The sequence below is a fragment of the Tachysurus vachellii genome, chromosome 4 (genome assembly GCF_030014155.1).
Source record: "Tachysurus vachellii isolate PV-2020 chromosome 4, HZAU_Pvac_v1, whole genome shotgun sequence".
In the NCBI taxonomy this organism is placed as follows: domain Eukaryota; kingdom Metazoa; phylum Chordata; class Actinopteri; order Siluriformes; family Bagridae; genus Tachysurus; species Tachysurus vachellii.
In genome coordinates, this window is record NC_083463.1 from 25,078,003 (window position 1) to 25,095,035 (window position 17,033).

Genomic DNA, 17,033 nt, shown 5'->3' on the forward strand with positions numbered 1-17,033 from the left:
GCCATGGCTGGCAGAGCCTACACTTCTGCGGGCCAAGCTGCTTCAGCACTACACACCATGGCCTACAGGTGTTCCAGGCAAAGCTTCTCCGTTCCCTGGATGAGTCGAGCCCTAGTGAACCTGATTTTTGCGACCTCCGCAGCGCCACAGATCTGGCCCTGCGCGCCACAAAAACCACGGCCCAAGCCATTGGACGATCCATGGCCAACCTGGTTGTGCTGGAGCGCCACCTCTGGCTTAATCTCACTGAGATTAAGGAGAGCGACAAGGTGGCCTTTCTAGATGCCCCAGTCTCTCCATCCGGTCTCTTCGGACCGGCCGTAGAAGGGTTTACGGAGCGCTTCACCGCAGCACAGAAGTCGTCCCAGGCTATGCGGCACTTCCTGCCCAAGCGCTCCACCTCTGCCCCGAGTCGCCCCCGAGTCGTTTTCGCGGGGTGATTCCCACTTTGGTAGAGCCGGACGACGCCCAGGTCCTCCGCACCGAAGTGCTGACGCTGTTGAGGAAGGGAGCCATAGAGATGGTTCCTCCCTCAGAAAGCGGGTCGGGGTTCTACAGCCGTTATTTCCTTGTCCCCAAGAGAGATGCCAGTCTCAGACCCATCTTAGACCTCAGACTCCTGAACCTCTCCCTCATGAAACGGAAGTTCAGGATGTTGACACTGAAGCAGATCCTCACGCAGATTTGCCCCGAGGACTGGTTCTTCTCGCTGGATCTGAAAGACGCTTACTTTCACATCCAGATAGCCCCACATCACAGACGATTCTTGAGATTCGTGTTCGAGGGTGTGGCTTACCAATATGCAGTCCTTCCCTTTGGGCTGTCTCTAGCTCCACGCACTTCACGAAGTGCATGAACGAGGCACTTTCCCCTCTGAGACAGATGGGAATCCGCATTCTGAACTATCTCGACGACTGGCTCATTCTAGCCCAGTCGCGAACCGAGCTAGACCACCACAGATCCGTGCTCCTGAGCCACTTAGAGTGCCCAGGACTCAGGGTCAATTTTGCCAAGAGCTCACTGCTCCCCAGCCAACGTATTATGTTCCTGGGAGTGGTTTTCGACTCAGTCCGCATGAGGGCGGTCATATCACCAGAGCGTGCTCTGGTACTTCAGCGGCTCGCGGCCTCTGTCAGGAACAAAGCCTGTTTCCCTCTGAAGTTCTTTCAGAGGATGCTAGGGCTGATGGCTTCCGCCTCCCCAGTTTTACAGCTTGGCCTCCTACGAATGCGGCCCCTGCAATACTGGCTGAAACTCCGGGTCCCACCTCACGCTTGGCGGCACGGCCGCTTTTGCGTCAGAGTCAACCAGGCCTGTCTAGCAGCCCTGGAGCCTTGGATGAACCCTGTTTGGTTCAGCCGTGGAGTACCCCTACAGGTGGTTTCCAGAAGGACGGTGGTCTCAACAGATGCGTCCAACCTGGTTTGGGGCGCTCTGTGCGAGGGCAGACCAGCCTTCGGCTCGTGGTCGCACGAGGACAGCCATCTCCATATCAACTGCCTCGAGATGCTGGCGGTAGAACAAGCCCTTCGATCTTTTCAGGCGATCCTGGAAGGGCGCCATGTCCTAGTCCAGTCGGACAGCATGACAGTGGTGTCCTACATAAATCACCAAGGTGGCCTTTCGTCCAGCCACCTCTACATGTTGGCAAAGCGCCTCTTGGAATGGGCATTACCCAGGTTGCAATCGCTCAAAGCGACACACATACCTGGCAAGTTGAATCTGGGAGCAGACATGCTTTCTCAGAGCAACGTCCCCTCGGACGAGTGGATGCTCCATCCCCAGACGGTTCTCAAAATCGACTGGCCCAGCCTCCTTCTTTATGCTTTTCCCCCGATCGCTCTGGTCCCTCAGGTCATCAGACAAGTCAGGGAAGACAGGCACAGAGTCCTCCTGGTGGCCTCACTCTGGAGGAGCCAAGTTTGGTCCTCGGAGCTATTCAGGCTTTCCATGAAAGCCCCATGGCGATCCCCCTGAGGCGGGACCTCCTCTCTCAGGCGAACAGGACAATCTGGCACCCGCAGCCAGAACTCTGGGCTCTGCACGTGTGGTCCCTCGATGGGAGCCTCTGAGCCTCCCCAAGGACGTGCTGCATACCATTGCTCAGGCGGGGGCCCCGTCTACGAGGTGCCTCTACGCCCAGAAATGGTCAGTCTTCGTTGACTGGTGCTCCGCACGGAACGAAGACCCTGTTGAGTGTGACGTATCTCCGATACTGTCATTTCTCCAAGAGCGTCTGGACAAAGGTCTCACCCCTTCCACGCTCAAGGTGTACGTAGCAGCCATCGCAGCATTTCATGCTCCTATTGCTGGCCAATCAGTGGGTCGAAACGGCCTCATTGTGCGTTTCATGAGAGGTGCTAGGCGGTTGAAGCCCCCACGTCCTCTCACCGCTCCCACTTGGGACCTTCACACGGTCCTTGAAGCGCTCAAAGGACCTCCCTTTGAACCGCTGCGGTCAGCTGGCCTTCGGTCCCTAACGCTCAAAACCGCTCTGCTACTTGCTCTAGCATCGGTCAAGCATGTTGGCGATTTGCAGGCCCTCTCGGTGAGCCCTACATGCCTTGAGTTTGGGCCCATTGACTCAAAGGTCATTTTAAAACCCAGGCACGGCTACGTACCTAAAGTGCTCTCAACGCCATTTAGAGCGCAGGTAGTTTCTCTCTCTGCTCTGCCTCTGTTGTCAGGTGAGCAAGAGCTGAATTTACTCTGCCCAGTGAGGGCTTTGAGGGTATACACTGAGTGGTCACAGCCGTTCAGGCAATCTGACCAGCTTTTTGTCTGCTTTGGTGGCCGCACCAAGGGGTCTTCGGTCTCAAAGCAACGCCTCTCGCGTTGGATAGTCGACGCTATCGCTCTATGTTACTCTTCTATGGGTCTTGAGTGCCCCATAGGAGTAAGAGCCCACTCCACTAGAGGGATGGCCTGGGCCTGGTCTGGTGGTGTCTCTATCAAGGACATCTGTGAGGCGGCCAGTTGGTCCTCGCCGTCCACTTTTGTCAGGTTCTATAACCTGGACATCCCGACCTTGCACGCTCGGGTTCTTTCGGTTTGATACGACGGCCTCTTCAGACTCCGTCATCATACCACCTCCGGGGAGCTTGCTCCCTCTTATCAGTGTTGCGTCAAGGGTTCGACGGCTCCGGCCCTCTCACTTATCCTCTGGGCCCCAGGGTGTTCAAGATAAGTCTTATCGTTCCCTACCGTGGCACGGCGCAGTTGAATTCGTTCCCCATACGCAGTATGAGTGGAGTATCGAAAGGGAACGTACTCGGTTACGAACGTAACCTCGGTTCCCTGAGATACGGAACGAGTACTGCGTTATATGCCGTGCCACGAGGCTGCGGATTCAGTGTCGTCGCTTCAGTCGTATGACCTGATTTCCTCTGCCGATTTGCCTGCTTATATAGCTATACGCCCCGCCCCTTTTTAGCGGGCTTTGGCGCGCTGCATCGCCACAGGCTCGCGCAGCTACGCAGCGCCGTCATTGGTTTAAAAAAGTTTACAGATTAAACCAATGGCAGTGCAGTTGCACTGCGTTATTGAAAAAGCCTTCAGTATTGAGGAAAAAGGAGCTTTTCCCCATACGCAGTACTCGTTCCGTATCTCAGGGAACCGAGGTTACGTTCGTAACCGAGTACGTTTTCATTTTAATTATTTGAGTTTCCTGGTTGTTGACATTTCTGTCTTAATAACTGAGGGTATTACGATAAGAGGAAGGTTTAGCTTAAAATGAAAATGTTTAAATGTAATATATTATTTTAAATGGGGCATAAAAAAGTTCAATAATTATCGATTTCGACCGATATGAAACACTGATATCGTGATACAGTTTTCGGCCATATCGCCCAGCCCTAGGTGAGGCACTGATGGCAGGCAATTAAGCCTAGAGTGCAACTGACACTCTGTTTCATTCACAATAGATGTTTGATGTCAGAGCTTTGTGCAGGCCACGAGTCAAAACTTAAGGAAAACCATGTCTTCATGGACCTTGCTATTGCACTAGGGAGTTGTCATGCTGTAAAATGTTGGGCTAGTTCCAGTGATGGGAAAATGTAATGTTACATCCATATAAAGACATTATACTAAGACTCACATTGGTGTAATTGTTAGGTGTCCACAAATCTTTTGCCATATTGTGTATGTTGCAGAAGGAAAATTACTCCTCTTTATGACACCCAAACTTCATAATTCTAGTGAGCTTCAAGAACGTAGATTGCATTCTATTGAGATTTTAAAAGAACATCTGTACAAAACTGTTGGCAATGTTTTAATAATGTTTGTGCTAAAACAGCTTGTCCATCCACCTGGGGTAATACTGCAGTCCACTGTGAAAATTTTCCCCTTTAAGTCCCTTAAGCACTTAGAGGTAAGTTAATGTTATGCTTCAGAATTTTTCGTTTTAAATAATTTGCACAATTTCTCAACTGTAACGTGTCATGAATATTTCACGCAAAGAGCAAGCATTCCAAGTTGTGTAAAGGGGATATAGTGGACGTGGTAGCTTAGTGGTAAAGGTGTTGGACTACTGATTGGAAGGTTGTGAGTTTGAATCCCAGCTCCACCAAGATGCCACTGCTGGGACCTGAGCAAGGCCCTTAACCCTCAACTGCTCAGTTGTATGAAATGAGATAAAAATGTAAGTTGCTTTGGATAAAGGTGTAAAACCTGTAAATGAATAGTTAAGTGATAATTCCAAAGCCATTGTATTTTCTACATCAACAAAAAAGGATTATAATGTTTCTCTTTTAATTACATTATAATATATAATTGGGGCAGTGGTGGCTAAAGCAGTTAAGGCTCTGGGTTGTTGATCGGAGGATCGAGGGTCAAGCACCAGCACTGCCAAACTGCCACTGATGGGCCCTTAAGAAAGGCCCTTAACCCTCATCTGATCCACGTGCCATGCATCATGGCTGACACTACGCTCTGACCCCAACCTTCAAAGTTGGGATATGCACGAAGATGTGCTGTAATGTATAAAATTAAGGCTTCTGTTCTTTTTCATACATATATATTATAAATTCTATTATTTGTGTGTACTGTATGTGTGTGTGTGTGTATGTGTGTGTGTATATATATATATATATATATATATATATATATATATATATATATATATATATATATATATATATATATATATATATATAAAATTCTCCATTTGCCATTAACTGGGTTAATTGGTGTTTGTGTATCTAGCTGAAAAGAATACCTCCTCATTGTCTGGAAGGGCTGCGTGGTGTCTACTCTCAGCTGGAGGTCTTCATCTGCTCTAAAAGCCTCAACACTTTGGAGGTATGAGTTTCTGATATTAGCATACAAATGATTACTGTTATAGTCTAGATTTCTAAAGTTTACCTTGTGGGTGTTCCAGGAACTTTTGTTACTTTGTGGAGGAGATCTCAGTACTGCCCTGCCTTGGTTAGAACTTCACACTCTGAACTTCAGCTACAACTATATTTCCTGTCTTGATAAATCCCTGGTAAGACACTTTGATTCTCTGCCTCATTGTGGATGTTATGAGTTAAACTCATTTTGATATAGTATTTAATGTTCCCCTATGTTTTTCCCCCTGATTATGGCATTGATTTTTTTTTTTGGCATTGATTTTTTACAGAGTTTGTTGAATATCCTAAAGTCATTGGATTTAAGCCATAACAAGATCAAGGAATGTGCTGAATTTCTGAAGGCAGGCTCAGTTTTTGGTTTAAATTTTATTCTGCATTATATAATCCGTATTATCCATGAAGTTTAGTAACACTGTATTATGATATTTTTTGTCTCCAGCCACTCTGTGAGCTCAAACATCTTAATCTTGCCTATAACAACCTGCAGAGAGCACCAGAGCTTAGCCTGAATGCTAGAACAAGACTGGTCACTTTGGTGCTCAGACATAATCAACTGGAAAGTATTAATGGTGAGTGTACTGGAAAGGCTCTCAAGTGAAATAAATGTGCTGATATTTGTCATGGTGCATCTATGTTATAAACTGTATGTGCATTTTTCATGATGAGAATTCATTGTAACAGTCATGGTTTCAGCAGGTATTTGGCAGGGTTAACATTGAGCTATCATCATAAAGCTTGTGGGATTGGTTCAGGTAGTGACAAACTAGATGGGATCTCAAGCAAATTAGGTTGCACAAAAACCAAACGTATCCTTTGGAAAGTAAGTTATAGAAAGTTTTTTTTTGCTTGATTCTGTGATTGAAACTACAAATACAAATTGTCCTTGAGATATAGAATAAAATGTAAACACAGTGCAATAGCGCCACCGTATGGTTGATGCTGTAGATGGCATCAGAATATTAAAAACCATCAGCACTAAATGGCTATTCAGGTTATTCTCTAGGGAGAACCCAGGTATATCTCTCTAGAATAAAACTGATATCAAAGTATCAAAAAGAATTTTCACTGTAAATAACACTATTTGAGCTATGGGACAAAACAAAAAAAATGCTTTGCATCACCATTAGAACGATCAGTCTCGTCTCTAATGCCTTTGTAGTGTGAGGGAGCACTGGATACAGATTAAGCTTAATGTCTGTAGGACATACTGTTTAGTATGCGCAATCATTTTAATTGGAGCAAAAAATAATAAGAGGAACATCTTCCTAAGCACTATCCTAATAATTATAATTGTGTTTCAACATCTCTGGTGCTTGAAAACCTAATAAATAATATAGCTGCAAGTGTTATTGTTACTATTGGCACTTCCTAACACCACCTTGGCTTCACATGACAACAGTGGCCTTGAGAAACCAGTCCTCCGCATAACTTTCAAATTTACAGTCATCTATTAATAAGCAAAGGCAAACAACAGAAAAATTACATGTAATAAAAAACTACATTTTTCTTTTTATTTAAGTTTGGTGGGAAAATATTAAAAAAAAAAAAAAAGGTAAACATTTGCTGTTTGGCAGCTTCAATTTAACATTCAAACACTTTTAAATATCAAAAGCTCTGTTGACTTTAGTCCTAAAATCAAAATCCAGTAAGGCTGAAAATGAAACGTCTGGTGAAATCAGTACTTCGAAATTTGACCCACTGGTAGTGCTAGAGATTTCACAACTATTTACTGTATTATTATACGGACTGCCATATACTTCTAGAATAGAATAATAACAAGAAGACAAAGAAATCTAACAAATGCAATAGGTGCACTCAGGAAAATAATGTGAAAAAGGAAGATATGGAGAATATATTGGTGTTGTCAAGCTAAAATACTACTACCACTAATGTTGATAATTATTTAATTGGATGATTATTCTTAATATATTTGTTGTTCTTTTTCTTATTATTAATTTATATGTTGATGGAAAGAAGAGTATACTGGCTTTGTCAACAGGCAACCCACACATAAACATATCTGATCTTTTGACTGCAGGAGTTGAGCACTTATCTTCTCTTCAGTGTCTTGACCTGGCCTTCAACTTGCTAATGGAGCACACACAACTAGCCCCACTTGCCTTTCTGCATAATCTCAATATGGTGGGAAAATGCTCATGATTTGATTTGATTTTGAGTAGTAAAGCTGAATATAATGTTTACTTGCTCACTGTTGCTGTTGAAAATGTACTGAATGTAGGGATAAACTAAGTGTGCCTAACAATCGAGACTGTCTCTGTATACATACTGCACAGTCCTGTGAATAGGTATACAAAAAGCTGTGCTTTGTGCTATTGCATATTTGTCAAATGAACCAGTTACAGGTCTTCATACAAAAATGAGTGCGATAATATATGATTTTTTTTAAATTATCACTTCATCATTAAGGAGAAAGTTTATTCAACTTATTTTAACCATATGGAAAAATTAATTACCCTTACACTTGAAGTAAATGTTCATCCAAATTTTTCTCTTACTTGCATGTCAGTTTTTCATATTTCAGTGGAAGACTGATGGCCCACTGTAATTTGCAGAACTGCTTTATTTAAGCCACATTTAGAGATTTAGATTTAAGTGCCAGCCACAGCAAATCCCTGAGGTTGGACTCAGTACTCAGGGCACTTCAAAACCTTAATTTTATTTATTTTGGGCTATTCAGAGGTGGACCTGTGCTTTGGATTGTTTGTATTGCTACCTTAGCCAAATTCTCTTGAGCATTGCTTCATTGACTGTTGACCAGATGTTCTTTATCAGGATACTGACAGGGAGCAGAATTCATGATTCTTTCAATTATGGCAAATTGGCAAGGACCTAAAGCAGCAAAGTATCCCCACACCATCATACTACCACTATCCTTTTTCTTATTGTGGAATGCTATTTTATGGTAGATGTAAGAGGACCTGAGTCTTCATTTTACTTTTGACCCATCAGTCCATAGAACATTATCTCAAAACTCCTGCAGTTCATCAAAGTGTTGTGAAATATGAGCTGAGCCTCTTGGTTAGCAGTAGTTTTCATCCCTATACCATGGATACAGTTCTTTCCCAGTCTCAGGCTGGCAAAATGTGGGAAGATTCATCACTGTTCCAGGTTTTCTCTATTTGAAAATAATTACTCTCATTGTGGTATGCTGGAATCCTAGAGCCTTAGAAATGGCTTTGTAACGTGTTCCAGAATGATATTTCAATAACTGATCTAACAGAGTTGGCTGTAACCAAGCCTGGGTTTGTCTACTCAGTTGTAAATTACATTTGGTTTAAATCTGAGTAATTTAGTAGTTACTTTTTCACAGTGGGCCAGTATACAGTATGTTGCATAGCTTTCACCTTCAAAAATTAATTCATAATTTAAAAAAGATATATAAATACTAGGAAGCAAAAGTATTCAATATAATCTTTTGGCAAACCCAAATGCCTTCAATGTATGGTATTATTGTTTTGTTTTAACTTTTTTTTCCTTCTAAATTTCTTTTAGTTGACTCTAGAAGGCAACCCTCTGTATTTCCAGAAATCACACAGGAACTCAACCATATATCACCTTTCTCCACGAGCGGATTTCAGAGGAGTGTGTACTTGCATGTGCTACTGCTGTTTTTCACTGCAGTGAAGTACATAATTGTTTAATTACTTAATTAGTATAGATTTCTTTTCTTACATATGTGTCTTTCTCTTAGTTTCAACTGGATGGTTCTACATTGTCTTCCACTGAGCTTGCAGTAAGCAGTTTTTTTTTCCTGAGAATATTTGTAGGAAACAATATTTTAGATTGATGACATTTGAAATGTTTTTAAAATGTGTCTTAATAGTTTTTACTGAGCTTGACTTGGCAGATTGATGGATTACTTATATTAATTTCTGTATTCAATTCTGTTTAGTGTAGGTGAAAAAAATCTGATTTTTACGTCTTTGCAGGTCTTGCCTAAACCTAGGCAGCTTATAAACCACATATCCCAAACGCATCAAATTACCATGGCACCTGGGCATATTGTACAGGACATGTCAAGTGGCAGAGAAGAATTGGGTGACAGCTTGCCTACCAGTGAATATGGAACAAGTCAAATTTATAGAAGGAAATCCAAGGTGATGTTGCAAATGCCAAAGACTTCCCCATCTACTCACTATAATGCTGATGACTCAACTTGTATAGACTGGTGCCATGGGCGGTTCCTGGCATGCAGCAGTTAGTACCTAAAGTTAATGCTGGCTATAATAGAAAGGTATCAGCACAACACAATGCATCATAGCTTGCTATGTACAGGGCTCCTCACCTCCAGACAGGTCAGAGTGCTCATGCTGACACCTGTCTGCCAAAAGTGCTTACAATGGGCACAGAAGAATCAGAACCGGTCTGTGGAGTAATGGAGGAGGGGGGCCTGGTCTGACATTTTCTTTTATATCTTTTGCTGGTTACATGTTCATTGCTTACCTGAAAATATGGTACCAGTATGCACTATTTTGTGGCAACGGTATTCTCTAATGGAAGTGTACTCTAATCACCCTGCCACACTGCATTATACAACAAGCTGCAGTGGACTGTGTTTCCTGACACCATTTTATTAGTGCCAGATTTTTCAGAAATGTATGCATCAGTAGCTCCTCTGTGGGCTCAGACTAGATAGGCAAGCCCAGGAATCTGTCAATGGTTCACCAGAGTTCCTTCCTTGAACCACTTTGGTAGGTACTAAACAATGCATACTGGGAACACCCCACAAGCTCTAACCCAGTTATTTACACAACACAGTTTGGCCATTGTTCAAGTCCTTAAATTCTTCCAACACATCAACTTTAAGAGCTAACAGTTCACTTGCTGCAGAGTATATCTCTCCCATTGACAGGTGGCATTGTAACAAGGTAATTAATGTTACGTGTATCTAATATTTGTGTTCATGTAAGTTTCTTGTTTTGCAACTATTTTTTTTTGGTGGATGTTTTGTAGCAGAAGGTGAAGGTGAGGACAGCTAGCATCTCAGAACCCAGTGATACAGAGCCCAGTTCATTATCTTTGCAAGGTGAGTTCAAATGATGTGCTGTGTTTTTGTGACAGTTAATACCAGCTCTAAGGGCATTCAGGCCCCTCATGCATAAAAGGGATTCCGGGCAACAAGGGCTACATTGTTAATCAAAAACATTTGAGTACCATCAGTTCAACAAAAACATTTAAGCACCATCAGTTCAACACATTATCTTCAGAATTTTTTTTTAGGGTAAAACCAAATCCATAAAAGAAACCTTCAAGTAAATTTAAATAAAAAGTAAAATATTGTTAATGTCTTGATTTTTAAGAAATTGCATTTTTTCCAGTTGAAATATACTGAGATATTAATACTTGATATTAGAGAGTATGAAAATATCCATCCATCCATCCATCCATCCATCTTCTACCACTTCCACCCTACGGAGGAAACTCATTTCGGCCGCCTGTATCCTGGATCTTGTCCTTTCGGTCATGACCCAAAGCTCATGACCATAGGTGAGGGTAGGAACGTAGATCGACTGGTAAATAGAGAGCTTCGCCTTACAGCTCAGCTCTTTCTTCACCACAACAGACCGGTATATCAACCGCATCACTGCATAGGATAAACCGATCCACCTGTCGATCTTCCGCTCCATCCTTCCCTCACTTGTAAACAAGACCCCTTGAACTCCTCCACATGAGGCAGAAGCTCTCCACCAACCTGAAGGGGACAAGCCACCCTTTTCCGGCTGAGAACCATGGCCTCGGACTTGGAGGTGCTGATTCTGATCCCCGCCGCTTCACACTCGGCTGCAAACCGTCCCAGTGCACATTGAAGGTCCTGATTTGATGAAGCCAACAGGACAACGTTGTCTGCAAAAAGCAGAGACGAAATCCTGTGGTCCCCAAACCAGACTCCCTCCGGCCCCCGACTGCGCCTCGGGATCTGGTTGAAGCTCTGCCGGAGGTGGGAGTTGAAGATCTCTTTGACCGGAGGCTCTACCAAACGTTTCCAGCAGACCCTCACAGTACCTTTGGGTCTGCCAAGTCTGTCCAACTTCCCCCCCCGCCATCGGATCCAAATCACAACCAGGTGGTGATCAGTTGACAGCTCCGCCCGTCTCTTTACCTGGGTGTCCAAGACATACGGCCGGAGGTCAGAGGAAACAACCACAAAGTCGATCATCGACCTCCGACCTAGGGTGTCCTGGTGCCATGTGCACTGATGGACACCCTTATGATTGAACATGGTGTTCCTTATGGACAAACTGTGACTAGCACAGAAGTCCAATAACAGAACACCTGGGTTCAGGTCGGGGGGCCCTTCCTCCCAATCACGCCCCTCCAGGTATCACTGTCGCTGCCCACATTAGCGTTGAAGTTCCCCAGTAGAACGATGGAGTCCCCGGTTGGAGCACTTTCCAGCACCCCTCCCAGAGATGCCAAGATGATCAGGTAGTCTACACTGCCATTTGGCCCGTAAGCGCAAATAATAGTGAGAGACCTATCCCCGACCCGAAGGCGCAGGGAAACTACCCTCTCATTCACCGGGGTAAACTCCAACACATGGCAGCTGAGCTGGGGGGCTATGAGCAAGCCCACACCAGCGCCTCTCACCGTGGGCAACTCCATAGTAGTAAAGAGTCCAGCCTCTCTTGAGGAGTTGGGTTCAAGCTGTGCCTGGAGGCGAGCCCAACTATCTCTAGTCGGTATCTCTCAACCTCCCGCACCAGCTCAGGCTCCTTCCCCCCCCAGCGAAGTCACATTCCATGTCCCTAGAGCCAGATTCCGTGTCCGGCCCCTTACGGTTCCTCCTGCAGGTGGTGGGCTCACCGGAGATCGACACCACGTCGTTCCTTTGGACTGAGCCCGGCCGGGCCCCGTGGGGTAAGACCCAGCCACCAGGCGCTCGCATGCGAGCCCCAACCCCGGGCCTGTCTCCAGGGTGGGGCCCCGGTTGTGCCATACCGCGCGGCGTCACAGACCTTGATATTAACTTCCTCATGAGGGGGGATTTGAACTGCTCTTTGTTTGGCCCGTCCCCCAGGACCTGTTTGCCTTGGGAGGTCTCTTTGCCCCCTACCAGGGGCAAAGAGCCCCAGACAACATAGCTCCTAGGATCATTCAGGCACGCAAACCGCTCCACCACAATAAGGTGGCAGTTCAAGGAGAGGAGTATGAAAATAATTAAGTTAAAATATTAAATATCATAATTTGCCACATAAGTGTTTTTTTTTTGTTTTTTTTTTAATAACCATTTACAGCATTTAGCAGACGCCCTTAAGCAGAGCGACTTACATTTTATCACGTTTTTATACAACTGAGCAATTGAGGGTGCAATTGAGGGTTAAGGGCCTTGCACAGGGGCCCAGCAGTGGCAGCTTGGTGGACGTAGGTATCGAACTCACAACCTTCCGATTGGTAGCCGAACACCTTAACCTCTAGGCTACCACATCCCTACATTTTTTTGCCCACATATTTATATTTATATTAACATATTTAATATTTTATAGTTTTAAAAAGGTATAAGCTATAAGGTAAAAGCAGGTCTTTCAATGGGCTCAGGTGCTCGAAACATTTGTGTTTTTGTAGAAAATGTGTGTTATAGTTTTTCCATCACTGTGACCTATAGCATTCTCTACCATACCAGATAATACAACAGAAACACTAGGACAATAATGGCAGCACAGGCAGTGTCAGTCTACGTTTCAAAGAGCATAAATGCTTAGCTGTATAACAAACCTGTTTGCACACATGGTGGTATATGTTTTTGTCATGGTAATCCTAATAATATAATAATGGTATTTTAATTATTTTTTTGAAAACAATGATTTACTTAATGACTTATTATTCCTTTTTGTGTTTTCCGTTCTACAAAGACATCATTCTGTGCCACCAGAAGGACATTGAAAAGTTGGACAGCTTTCGGGAGCAGATGGGCAAGGACTGGCTTCGCTATCAGCATCATATACATGGCTCGTCAGCCCTTCTGTCTGGCCCCAAGGTGGAGGGACTTGTAGCACAACCAATTGCTGAAAATCTTTGCACTCCTTCACCTCCATTAACCAGAAATGATTCCACCATTCCCAAATTAGACTCTCTCCCTGTCCCACTGCTATCCTCTGAGCTTAAAAGAGAAGAAGGGATCATGGAATTCCAACCTGAGACTGAATCTACCCTACAGTCAACAGACCACAGCTTTGTAGGTATGGAGTCTACCCTAGAGAAAAGTCCTCAAGACCAACAGCCTCCAGATAAGGCCTACTCTAATCCAACATTTGGAGAAGAAGAAGAGGACCTTGGAGGTCTGAGTGGCAATTGATTTTTTTAATAATGTGTTACTGGATCTGTTAAAGTTTTAATGGCATTTTTTTCTTTCCATCTAAGGCATTACTTACTAATCTTGGTCCAGGCATAGTCATAGTGCTTTTCGTATACCTTTACTCTTTTGATGATGAGTGTATAAAAAACATGAATTGTGATTTATATAGGCTTTATAACCTTCATCCTGATCTTGTTGTACCTCTACAATGATTGGTAGCCCTCAAGGTAGATAGTTGATAATAGGTAGGATCTAGATAAATTACATAGTGAAACAGCTATAAGCCTAAGCAATTTACTTTGTAATATCAGATATTTACATTTAAATATTTCATTTGAATTCCACTATAAATCACAAACAATCTAAAAGTCATGTTATTTCTTTTTATTTTTGAAGGTAACCACAATTCAAAATGCTTTAACTTTAATTGTGGTTGAAATGCATGTATAAAGAGAAACATTTCTCTCTTTAGTTTTCAACAAAATATTAAATATCATTTTAGGTGAAAAAGTTTTTATTCAAATATTAATATATTTACTCCTATATCGTATTCCACAGTGGACGTGTGTAGGCCTATGCTGGTCAGGGTGCTTTCTGAGATTGAAGATTTTAACAAGAGGAAGGTCTCAGAGCCAATGTTTCTGCGAGTTTATCAGGATTATATTTTGGAGGTGGACATGCACCAGGGCTGTGTCAGGAACCGATTTGAGCTTGACAGTTTGCGGCAGGTCACCACCTCTCAAGTCACCTGGACCAAGGAGGTCAGATATGTTTTATCTTCTACAGTTTAATTAATTTCAACAATACTATTAATTATCTATCAAGACTCTCTGCCACAGTAAATTGGAGTTGAAATTGGATAATGAATTTGAATAACTTCACTGAATGAATAATTATAATTTTATGAAAATGAATTATTTTATTTAACTGCTCTAGCTTCAGTACTTAAGTGAGCACATTGTTCAGGCACTACCAGTACAACAAAGGACTTTATCTTCCATCCCCTTAAAATAAATAATTAAAGAACCTGCTGTTACACTGTAAGAAGGTAACAGTTTAATGAGGATCAACTGACATGCAGATAAATAGGAACTATTATGTATATTGCTTACTTGCAGTCTATCTGTTCCAATACTTTGCATACTTAGATCGTCAAGTCAAGAAGCTTTTATTGTTATTTCAACCATATATAGCTGTGGCAGTACACAGTGAAATGAGACAATGTTTCTCCAGGACCATGGTTCTACATAGAACAAAGACAGAGCTAAGGACTTAAGTAAGTCAGTCCTAGCAACATAAAGTATATCTGTGCAACCTGGTGCAAACAGTGCAAGACAAGACAAAAAGACGGTGCAAGACAAAAGACAGTGCAAAAAAACAATACAAGACATTACACAGAAGACAAGACACAAAAGCAGCGCCGACCAGTCTACATACTGTTTGTTCTATATTGCATGTGCAGAAATAATGGAATTGTAATGTATTGTGCAAAACAGCAATCGACTGAAATGTGAAAGTCAGCATGAGCAAAGAGCAGACAGCATGTGCGAAGAGCAAAAACAGTGGGTAAAACAGCATGAAAACAGTTTGATATGGTGGTGCTGTGTACATGGATGTATACTGAAAGAGTGTGCATTTTGTGTAGGTCAATGCAGTCCATACAGTTAAGTGAGTGTGTGTTTGTGTGTTGTGCTCTGTAAAGTTCAGTTCAGTTTATTGAGGAGTCTGATGGCTTGTGGGAAGAAACTGTCTGGTCGTCTTTTTCCAGACGGCAGGAGTGCAAAGAGTGTGTGTGAGGGGTGTGTGGGGTCATCCACAATGCTGTTGGCTTTGCAGATGTAGCGTGTGGTTTAAATGTCCATGATGGAGGAAAGAAAGATTCCAATGATCTTCTTAGCTGTCCTCACTATCCGCTGCAGGGTCTTGCAATCTGAGATGGTGCAGTTCTTAAACCAGACACAGATGCAGCTGCTCAGGATGCTCTTAAGGGTCCCTCTGTAAAACATAGTCAGGATGGTGGGAGGGAGATGGGCTTTCCTCAGCCTTGGTAAGAAGTAGAGACACTGCTGGGCTTTCTTGGTGATGGAGCTGGTGTTAAGTGACCAGGTGAAGTTCTCCGCTAGATGAACACTTAAGAAATTTGATACTCTTGACGATCTCTTTACCATTTGATAATCCATTGATGTTCAGTGTAGAGTGGCTACTCTGTGCTCTCCTGAATTTAACAACCATCTCTTTAGTTTTATCAACAGCTGTTGCACCTCTCTGTATGCTGTCTCATTGTTCTTGCTGATAAAAAAGTCGTGTCATCGGTGAACTTATGTTTCGATCTGTGCATTGCTACACAGTCGTGCGTCAGCAAGGTGAACAGCAGTTGGCTGAGCATGCAGCCCTGAGGGTGTCTCCACTGTCCTGAAAGTGGCTGTGGGATGTTTGCTATGAGAGGGGTAAACGTGCTGGATTTTGTTTACACAAAGTGCCTGCATATCATATCGAATGGCCCGCATCTAACAGTCACAAACTCCAATGGCGATGAACAGTAACTAGAAACAAGCTCAGAGTTCTTGCACCATTCCGTGTTGATGTAAACACACACCCCACTACTGCGAGCCTTACTGCACAGAGCTGCATTTCTGTCGGCATGAAAAGAGGTGAACCCTTCTAGCTGAATGGTGGCATCCGGAACTCTGTTGCCGAGCCACGTGTATGAAAACAAAGACACAGCATCTCTAAACTCTCGCCGTGTTGTCCACTCAAGTCGCATGTAGTCCAGTTTATTATCCAGAGAGCAAACGTTAGAAAGAAGAATGGAGGGGACAGCTGGCCAACTAGGGTTTGTTTTTAGCCTAGCACACTTACCTTCCTTCCGCTTCCTGGAGCACTACATCCTACAAGCTGAGGTCACAAAGTCTTTCAAGAACATCATGATGCAGGTTTGTAGTTGCATGATTAATGTGCTTTAACATTGTCTGGCGGTCGTAAACATAAACGCCACTGATTCTGGTGTCAATGTACTTTGAAAAGTAGTGCTAAACATTTAAATAGCACCATAATGTATTTGGAGTGGCTGCTGCATGCTATTGCCCAAACACCATTTAACGCTGGAAAACACAATCAAATTCTGTAGATAACTTTTACTTAAGTGTGCTTTTTACTCTTGTAAAAAATATTTACATTTTGGCCTAAATGGCCAAGGATTTAAATCCCTGCTTGTTTATGCACAGCAATTTTTCAGGAACCCATTGGCCAATTTGGATGATTAACATGTCTATAGCCCCATTCGGATGGGACTAGTTTTACAGGGGGTCGTTAGAGAAATTTCAGTTTCACAGACTTACTTTGTGATTTTAATCCCGTCCGAATCTGCC

At 43.3% G+C, this 17,033-nt stretch overlaps 1 protein-coding gene across 5 annotated transcripts in view; it reads left to right on the forward strand.

Annotated features, from left to right (window-relative positions):
- The window catches only part of stk11ip (serine/threonine kinase 11 interacting protein), a 51,051-nt gene that overhangs the window by 7,601 nt on the left and 26,417 nt on the right, over positions 1-17,033 (forward strand). For 3 of the 5 annotated variants that reach the window (XM_060868515.1, XM_060868511.1, XM_060868513.1), the window contains exons 4-15: positions 4,295-4,369; positions 5,203-5,298; positions 5,378-5,485; positions 5,621-5,692; positions 5,791-5,920; positions 7,390-7,493; positions 8,865-8,954; positions 9,064-9,105; positions 9,302-9,469; positions 10,326-10,398; positions 13,223-13,648; positions 14,224-14,426. In XM_060868515.1, the coding sequence (XP_060724498.1) occupies positions 4,295-4,369; positions 5,203-5,298; positions 5,378-5,485; positions 5,621-5,692; positions 5,791-5,920; positions 7,390-7,493; positions 8,865-8,954; positions 9,064-9,105; positions 9,302-9,469; positions 10,326-10,398; positions 13,223-13,648; positions 14,224-14,426 (1,587 nt within the window). The remainder of the gene's footprint in view (positions 1-4,294; positions 4,370-5,202; positions 5,299-5,377; positions 5,486-5,620; positions 5,693-5,790; positions 5,921-7,389; positions 7,494-8,864; positions 8,955-9,063; positions 9,106-9,301; positions 9,470-10,325; positions 10,399-13,222; positions 13,649-14,223; positions 14,427-17,033) is intronic. The other 2 variants (XM_060868512.1, XM_060868514.1) reach the window with 2 other exon arrangements.